This window comes from Mastomys coucha, unplaced genomic scaffold, assembly GCF_008632895.1.
Source record: "Mastomys coucha isolate ucsf_1 unplaced genomic scaffold, UCSF_Mcou_1 pScaffold4, whole genome shotgun sequence".
Classification (NCBI taxonomy): domain Eukaryota; kingdom Metazoa; phylum Chordata; class Mammalia; order Rodentia; family Muridae; genus Mastomys; species Mastomys coucha.
Genome location: NW_022196910.1, coordinates 17,292,722 through 17,302,422, shown reverse-complemented (window position 1 = coordinate 17,302,422; position 9,701 = coordinate 17,292,722). Strand labels below are relative to the sequence as shown.

Below are 9,701 nucleotides of genomic sequence, written 5' to 3'. Positions count from 1 at the left end.
ATATAAAATAAAATAAATATTTAAAAAAAAAAAAAACCTGACAACTTCACGAACTTTGTAGGCAAATGGGTGGAACTAGAAAATATCATCCTAAGTGAGGTAACCCAGACCCAAAAGGACATACATGTTATATACTCACTGATAAGTGGATATTAGCCCCAAAACTCAGAACACTCATGATAAAACTCACAGACCATATGAAGCATAACAAGAAGGAAGGCCCAACTATGGGTGCTTCAAATCCACTTAATAGAGCGAAGAAAATAATCACAGGGGCAGGGGGCGCAGAGGAAGGGAGGGGTCTGGAAGGGAAAAGAGAAAGGGGAAAGAGAGGGAGGCAGGACCAAGTATGGGAAGAGACAGGAAAGAAGTCCAGACGGCCAGGAGAAGGAATAAAAATAAGTAGCAGTGGAGGTACGGAACTTGGGAAACCACTAGAAAGTCCCAGGTGCCAAGGATGTGAGAGGCTCCTAGGACCCAATAGGGATGAAGTTAGCTGAAATACACAACAGCCGGGAGATAGAACCTGAAGAGATCACCTCCAATAGACAGACATGGCCCCCAGTGGAAGGATAGAGCCACCCACCCATCTCAAAATTTTTAAACAAAATTGTTCCTGTCTAAAGGAAATGCAGGAACAAAAATGGAGCAGAGACTGAAGGAAAGGCCATCCAGACACGGCCTCATATGGGATCCATTCCATTCAGACACCAAACCCTGACACTATTGCTGAGGCCAAGATGTTCTTGCAGACAGGAGCCTGGGATGGCTGTCCTCTGAGAGGCTCTGCCAGCACCTGACTAAGACAGATGCAGATACTCACAGCCAACCATTGGACTGAGCCTGGGGACCCCAATCGAAGAGTTGGGGGAAGAGCTGAAGGAGCTGAAGGAGATTGCAACCCCATAGGAAGAACAGTATCATCTAACCGGACCCCCCAGAGCTCCCAGGGACTAAGCCACAAATCAGAGTACACAGAGAGGGACTCATGGCTCACTCAACATTAGTAGCAGAGGACTCCCTTATCTGGCATCACTGGGAGGGGAAGCCCTTGGACCTTTGGTGGCTTGGTGCTCCAGAGAAGGGGGACGCTAGAGGGGTGAGGCAGGAGTGGGTGGGTAGGTGGGAGAGCATCCTTTTAGAGGCAAAGGGGAGGGGTATGGGGTGGGAGGCTCATGGAGGGGAGAGACTGGGAAGGGGGATAACATTTGAAATGTAAACAAATAAAATGATGAATAAATTTAAAAAAAACAAAAAACAAAAACAAAACAAAAAAAGAAGTAGGAGAAAAGTGAAGTACTGGGGGAGAATCATGAATCAATTAGATGGCCTCAACAACAACAAAAAAAAAACCACTTTCATTGTTATCCCTAGACTAAATAGTTGCAGTCTAAATCAGGTCACAAATTAAAAAGGGAGAGTATCTCTATTTCACAATGAACAGATACAAATTAACATTCAAAACTAAACTCCCTCTCTCTGACAGTCTGATGCCCCAGCAGTCAATTCCAACTCAGTTCCGGCAATCCCATCTTGTCAGTGGCTTCTATTACCACTCTTAAGAGAACTCTTAATCCGTATCTTGTCTGTCAGTCAATGGCTGGGGCTCTACCTTCCAAGTACATCTAGGAACTGACCCTCGGCAACTCCAAGGAATCTATCTACCCTGTTTTCATTTTTTCACTTGTATAGTTAACTGTCTCCATTGGCCTTTCACTTCTTCTCTTTCCTGATGTTCACACAGCTACCACAGTGATCCTTTGCTTTAAAAAAAAAAAAAAAAAATTTAATCCCAGCACTTGGGAGGCAGAGGCAGGCGGATTTCTGAGTTCGAGGCCAGCCTGGTCTACAGAGTGAGTTCCAGGACAGCCAAGGCTACACAGAGAAACTCTGTCTCGAAAAAACAAAAACAAAAACAAACAAACAAACAAACAAAAAAAATAATGTTGAAACTACTTTTGGGCTGGCGAGATGGCTCAGCTGGTAAGAGCACTGACTGCTCTTCCAAAGGTCCTGAGTTTGGATCCCAGCAACCACATGGCTCACAACCACCCGTAATGAGATCTGACTCCCTCTTCTGTTGCATCTGAAGACAGCTACAATGAATTACACCGGAGCGAGAGGGCCCGGCAGAGGTCCTGAGTTCAATTCCCAGAAGCCACACACATGATGGCTCACGGCCATCTGTACAGCTACAGTGTACTCATACACATAAAATAAATAAAATAAATCTTTAAAAAAAAAAAAAAAGCTCTAGTGATTTCCAACCTCACTTCAGTGTAAAAGCCAGTCACTACCAGTTTCCACATTGATACTGGATATAAGGAAACTTTGTCCCAGTAAATAAGATGACCTAGGTTTGGTCCTCAGGACCCACAAGGAAGAACAGAAGGACAGAAATTCCTGGTGGGTAACGGGTTGTAGATGAAGGATACAAGATGCCCTGTCCTCTACCAAGCCTGTGCTGGCCTCTAACTCACAAAGCAGCCAGGAATAACCTTGAACTTCCTGAGTTCCCTTCTCCACATGACACACACTAGGACTGTAGTCATGTTCTGCCATGTCTCCCCATTTCAAACGTGGTGCCCTAGATAGCCTTCAGAGCCCTGTGCACATTAGCCAAGCATTCTAAATCTGAAGCTGGAGAACCCACATCTTTTGTCCCCAAAGGTCTGTTTTTGTACTTTAACATGATCTGGATGTGTTGTTGTCAGGTGGGGATCAAACCCAGGGCTTCAAGCATGCCAAACAAGCTCCTAACCACTGAGCTATACTCTCCCCAGCTGGGCCCTGTGTTGTCTTTCCTACTCCACTCTATTTCACCTCACTGGAGGCCTCAAAATATTTCAAAATACTAAGCAAGCTGCCACCATAAGAGCTGTTTGCACTGGCTCCCACCACCCCTTTCAGGTCTTGTGAAATACATTCCAGTTGAGCGTTACTGACCACCAACAATCAGGCTAACTACGAACCCCACCCCTACCTTCCTACCCCCTTTCTGTTACTTTTTAAACTGCATTTAATGCCCTGCTACATGTTTCACTGTTTACTATTTATTGATTGCCCTTATCCTCTGATTAAAACTTAACACCATGAGTATGAGGGTTTCTACTGATTTTTCTCATTACTATGTTCTCAGTAGTGCAGAGCAGGCATCCAGTAATTTATTTGTTAAAAAAAAAAACTAGTATAGCTAATGTCAACATGCATGTATTACTAGGAATTATATTAAAATGAATACTATAAAAAACAAAATTACTTTTAAATAACCTCAAATTATACCAAAGTAAATTCATTTGTAATCCAAAAAGTAACCAAGTTTTCTCTCAGTTGCCTAATCTAAGTAAACCAATTCACAAATTTCATACAGCAATGTAGTTTAGAAATAATGTAAAAACAAAACAAACCTATTTATGCTTCCTAGAACAGAATCTATTAAAATCATCCTTGCATCTGTAATGATCAATATGCATGCTCAGGATCTGAAAGGCACATATCCCTAGAAACTGTTAAGGTTTATTACAAAACGTGGGCCAGAGATCCAGGCTCAAGCCTGAATTCATAGCACTTGGAAGCTGGAGGCAGGAAGATCAAAAGTCCCAAACAAGGGCTGATGAGATGGCTCAGTGAGTAAGGCTGCTTGCCACCAAAGCTGATGACCTGAGTTCTGTTTCCCGGACCTACATGGAAGGAAGAGATCCAACTCCCACAAGTTGTCCTCTGACTTTCCACATGCACACCATAGCATGCATGTATCCTACACACACAGTAAATAAGAAATCTAAGAGTTCCAAGCAAAGCTGTGCTAAATAGCAAGTCCTTGCCTCAAAAGAAAACAAAAACAACAACAAAAACTCATGTGAAAACTTAGTCTTTGAATAGAGATCTAGTTACTTGAGAAAGTGATTTTGTGCAGGAGTTTGTATGTGGATACACATGTGTGCACACAGACGTGGAGGCCAGACATTAACATCTGATGTCTTCTTCACTCCATCTCCTGTTTACCTTTCAGGATAGACTGTCACTGAACACGAAGCCAGACTAGCAGGCCAGTAAGCTCCAGGAAGCCTCCTGTCTCCACCTTCCCAGCCCTGGAATTAAAGACATATGTCTGATGCTGCATGGAGTTGTAGGTCAGTGGCTGAGATCCGAATACAGATCCTCATGGTGGTGCAAACAGGCACCTCACCCACAAGCCAAATCTTCAGCCTGCACTCACCCTTTCAAACTGTCCTTTCCCCTTAGTTTACAAAACAACTCACACTGAGAAACTCAGGTTGTCTCTCCTACCGCTATCCTTGGAGCTGGCCTGGACCAGAACCTTTTCAAATCTGGTTCTCCAAACACAGAGCAACAAAGAGATAATAGGTTCTGATGGATACAGCATTCTTCCAGTGCATGAGTTACTCCAAGTCCATTGTAGATGTTATAATTCTCCTTTAGATATTGTTCCTGGACCCAGACTCCACAAACAAGACTTCTATGCTAACTATATTCTTCTGTTAGCTGGAATTACTTCTTAGCAGTCAGCCACAGCATATGAGGGTCAGGAAAATCTAATTTAGCTAAACCTATTGACACCAAAATGAGCAGCTATCTCAATTCAAAACAATTGTCTTTATAACCAGATCTTTGCTACCTGTGAGGGTTTGAATGTGAACACTTCCCACAGGCTCCCATATTTGAATGCTTGATCCTTACTTGGTGGAACTATTAGGGAAGGATTAGGCGGTGTGGCGGCCTTATTGGCGGAGATGAGTCACTGGGGGTGGGGGTGGGGGTGGGGGCAGGCTTTGAGGTTTCAAAAGTCCAAGTTATTCCCAGTTGGCTCTTTCTCTCTTTGCCTTGTGCTTATGAATAGGGATGGAAGCTCCAGTGTTACGTCTGACTGCCTGCTGTCAGTCTGACTGCCTGCTATCATGCTCCCCGACTTGACAGCCACAGACTCATCCTATGGAAATGAAAGGCCCCAGCTAAATGACTTCTTTTATAAACTGTTTCAGTTGTCATGTCTCTTCACAGCAATAGAAAGGTAAATAAGACACTGCTCCACTTTTTGCCACAACAAACTGATCTATGAATAGCTAGAACTCGGCCATAAAAATTTTGGCTCCTAAGAATTTAAAATTTGGCAGGAAAGATCAGAGAGTAAGGTCCTAACTCCAAAGTTACAATTTTCAATCAGGCACAGTTTTATCCCCTGGGAAACGTTTGGAAATTCCTAGAAATATTAAACACCCCACACTGCACGGAGTAGTCCTCTAGAGCAAAGAACTGTCTACTCTACTATCTGAAACTGACAGGCCTTGCTCTAAGATGAAGGCCCGGGGAAATTCAAGGAGTCTGCCTGTCTTCCGCCTGTCTCAGGATGTGTGGTCAGATCTTCCTCTGAATCTGTGACCCACCCAAGAGCTTCAACTACATTTCCCTTTTTACTTAAATTGACATATTTCTGTTGCCTGCAGACAAAATAACCTTAGCTAGCAAAGTTATCGAACTCAATCATTTGATACACATCTACATATTTTAAACCAGTTTCTCAGCCTTTCGCTGCTGACACTGGGGCCAGATGGGTTTTCATTTTAGAGGTCTGTGCTGACTGTGCATTAGAGTGTTGGGCAGCATCCCTGGCCTCTACCTACCGGGCGACAACCCTCCAAGTAAGTCACAATAATCAAAACCATCACCAAGTGTCTCCAGTGGAACAAAGTTCCAATGGTTAGCAACCACTGCTTCAAACAGGGCAAGGACTCCACCCCATGAGGTACTGTCTACTAAGTAAACTCCTAATCTGCAGAAAAACCTGTGTATCATATCCTATGTTCTAAGGCTAAGTGACGGGAAGCAAGCATTTGTACTTGGATCTTTCTTATCACTTTTCAGTCCCAGCTTAATTAAATGTGTACCTTTTGTCCCTGCCTGTCTTCCACCTGTGTGTGGTCAGATCTTGCTCTGAATCTGTGACCCACCCAACAGCTTCAACTACATTTCCCTGCACATATACCTACAGACATGTGCACAGAGACACAGAGCAACAGATAAAAAGGTGTAACAGTGAAAAGACAGGAAGTTCCTGCTCAATCTCCCTTTCTTTCCCCCCCCCCCCCAGACAGGGTTTCTCTGTATAGTCCTGGCTGTCCTGGAACTCACTCTGTAGACCAGGCTGGCTAGAAATCCGCCTGCCTCTGCCTCCTAAGTGCTGGGATTAAAGGCGTGCGCCACCACCGCCCGGCTCTCCCTTTCATATATGTGCATGTTTTAAAGAACTTCCTATCCTCTTATGGTGAAAAAAGAAGATTCCCTATAACCACCCTCAACCCTGTTGAGGGTTGGTTACATACCCTGTTCTGACCTAAAAAATCTGGGTAATTTCTCTTTCAAAGGCTTTTCCTGTTTCATTTCTCTTAAAATATAACACTTCTAACCTCTTCCTGTCTCTCTTCACATGCCCCATAGTTGGTTCAGATCAGTCAAGTCTACAAACTTTTCGTTAAGGCAAGAGGCACTTAGGAAACAAACATTAGGCAAGGAACAGAGATATGACTTATAATACTCAAACCATGCTGTATTTACTTAAAGCATAAGTATGTGTCAATCTCTTATAAAATACTTGTCCAATATGCCAACTTTGAAAGTGCTGCCTAGCCTCCAGTACCGCCAGTTTTAATCTTAAAATCTTAAGTTTCACTCAGAGTGACCATTCTATTTTTCTAGACAGACTTCTTCCTGGAAGAGTCCCCGCAGGAGAGCCTGGAAGAACTTGGACATTTTCCTAACTTTTCCTCTCTATGAAGTGGTACAGGTTCCAACCCTCTCCCTCAGCTTATTCCAGCATCCCTGGCTGGCCTCAGGCTATGCTGCCAAAGATGATCTTGATCTGACAGCCTTCATCTCCTGAGTGCAGAAACTATAGGAATCTGCCATCACACCCAGTTTATAAGGTTTATAAAGCGTTAAGCATTGAACCTTGGGCATCTTTCGTGCTAGGCCAGCACTCTACCCAGCCTGGTAAACTGAGTTCCACCTCCAGAACACACATGGTGGTAGATGAGAACCAATTATCCTCAGACTTCCATACATATGCTGGATCAGGCAATTATGTGCACACTTGGATGCATACAGTAAGCAAATAAAAAATATAATAAATTTTTCAAAAAATAAACTACAAATGTTTTCTCCATTTAAAAAGAAAGAAAATGCTAATGTTTTAGAAACTTTCTGATTTAAAAAGAAATGCTCATTACTATTTACCACAGAGGTGTAAGAAATCAGGAAGATTATAATGTAATCCTAAGGACTTAAGTCTAAGTATGTGGGAGTTATCTATGTGATAGAGTAAGCCATTACACTCCTGCTCTTAAGAGGTCTTCCCAAATGGACTTATACAAGAGAATTAAAGGATAATGCCCTAAGGCACTTATCGACTGAATTAAATTTTCTTTTAGGCATACAGAATGGTATGGTACCATTATCCTTGGGAGAGAAATAGGCAATAAAATCACTATCTATGGACCTGAATTTTCTTATGGATCTAGAAACAGGCAAGGCTGAACTGTCTCTCATGAGTCAGACTTACCCTAAGTAATAGACATTATTCAAAATAAGATGACTCAGTATTGCACTATCTATATAATTAAAGAAATATTTTCAACAAATCATGATAGCACAGACCTGTAATCTCAGCACTCAGGAGAGTGAGGCAGGATGACACTGAACTTGAGGGTAGCCTGGGATTTGTTATGAGTTTCAGGGCAGCCTGAGCTACATAACCTATTTCAAATACACACTTTCTAAGTAGTGATGTTAAGAACCAAACACACGGTCACAAACTTTGCTATAGTTCGATATTTTATGTGTACATACTGCGTGTATTAAATTTTATTCAATAAAATGTCAGGAAAAATCTGCTGAATCATAGTATTGTTTTTGTTCAATATGTTCTCAACTGTAAAATATATACATACATGTATACATATACATATACACATATCCGAAAAATAAAGACTAATGATTACTATACAAATCTATCATGAAACCTGAGAGCCTTCAGTTAAAAAGCATTCATAACTAACTGAGAAAGAGATCTAACCAAGCTTTTAATTCCCTGTCACCAACTTGGAATAGGATCCTCATATTTAGCCTGTGTCTTGAGACAAATATGGAGAAGCCAAGAGCAGTAACAAACTGCCAGTTTACTGAGTCATGTTTCTGACTAAAACTGTGTTATGAAATGGAAAGAATGACACGTCTGGGGTTTAAACACCAGAGACGTTAACTCCCTGAACTCAAGGGTCTCGGAAGCAAAAATCAGAAAACTCTCCAGCAAGAACGATGTGGGACTGAAAACGACTTCCATGGAGTACTTGCCGGAGCTGAGAACTCCTGCTTATTTCCCTAAAACAAATCCGAACTGTGCAAACAAGCACACCCTCCGGTGCAGCGGAGCGGGAACGCCAGGTAGGGAGCACCGAGAACAATCCCAAGGTTAACGTTTTACGGGCACACACCAAACACACCCCAGTCCTCCTCGGTTAACGGAATCGCTCTGCTCCGAGCCCGACCGGGTCCCAGCCCACCCCATCCATCCACCCAGCACCTGGGTGACGCCGGGGACGTCATCAGCCTCGGCGCAGGAGCGGCCCCCGGCGGAGACCCCGGCCCGCCGAGCCCTGCCGCCCTCCGCGTGACTCCGGAGGCCGGTCGGGGGCGCCAGCAGCACCGGCAGAGCGCGGACCTGCGACCTCTACACCAAAGAGCCGGCGGCCAGCGGAGGGGACCCGGCCCCGCGCGCTTGCTGACCTGGAGAGGTGCTTCAGGATCTGTTTCTTGATGATCCCAGCCATGGTGCCTGCCGCGCTGCTCTCTCGCCGTTCCTCACAGCCTCCTCACTTCGCGGCGGTCTCCTCTCGGTCCCGCCTCACCCGGCCGGAGGAGAAGCGCCGGAGCGCTCACTCTCGGGAGAGACTCGAGGCCCTGGCCGAGGCCACAGCCGCCGCAGCCGCCGCCGAGAGCCCGGAGCATGACGCTCAGGACGCCGCGGCCGCCGCCAGCGCCATCTTGGCTGCAGCATCACCTAAGAGACCGGGGGCGGGGAAAGGAATCGGGGGCGGGGCGAGCGCGCGGTGGGCGGGACCTGTGCGAGTTCCGGGAATCCTCAGCCGTGCCCACTTTGGCCTCTGCTGCCCTGATTCAGCAGGACCAGGGGACTCCGATTCCCAGATGCTACTTTTAACCTTTCATCCTTTCTTCATCTCCCTGTAATCTTGTCTGTGCCTCTGTCACTGACTTTCTCCTCCTGGTCTTGCTTCTTTATTTCCTCCGAACTCAACTTTCTGCTCTACGAATAGCTCTGTTCACGTTATTCTTTGAGCCATCTCAGCTTTTTAATCTCAGTTCCTTTTGCCAAGGTTCATCCTTCCCTTAGACTAGCGGCTGTAATTTAATGTTTCCATTCGTTAGTCTTACCTTAAAAGAAGTAAAACTGACAGTATGTAATATTTAACCAAATATATCTAAAGACCTAGAAACTAGAAAGTTTAGGGTCAGTGAGATGCCTCAGCCAGAAAAAGTACTTGTCAAGCAAGCTTGATGATCTGAACTTGATGCCCAAACCACCGCAAAGGAAAGAAGTGATCTCTTATCCTCTGGCCTCCACTTGTCTGGCTCTATGCGCTCTCTCTCTCTCTCTCTCTCTCTCTCTC

At 44.6% G+C, this 9,701-nt stretch overlaps 1 protein-coding gene and 1 long non-coding RNA gene across 4 annotated transcripts in view; one reads left to right on the top strand and one right to left on the bottom strand.

Moving 5' to 3' along the window:
• Positions 1-4,113, top strand: part of LOC116075665 — an 18,127-nt gene extending 14,014 nt beyond the window's left edge. Inside the window, exon 2 of the long non-coding RNA XR_004112679.1 lies at positions 4,013-4,113. This is a non-coding gene — a long non-coding RNA (uncharacterized LOC116075665). The remainder of the gene's footprint in view (positions 1-4,012) is intronic.
• Uhrf1bp1l (UHRF1 binding protein 1 like) overlaps positions 1-9,095 on the bottom strand; it is a 73,850-nt gene extending 64,755 nt beyond the window's left edge. For 2 of the 3 annotated variants that reach the window (XM_031348878.1, XM_031348876.1), the window contains exon 1: positions 8,800-9,095. Coding sequence is in view for 2 of the 3 variants with exons in the window: in XM_031348876.1 (XP_031204736.1) it covers positions 8,800-8,843 (44 nt within the window). In the remaining variant the exon portion in view is untranslated. The other variant, XM_031348877.1, reaches the window with a different exon arrangement.
• Positions 9,096-9,701: the final 606 nt, after the last annotated feature.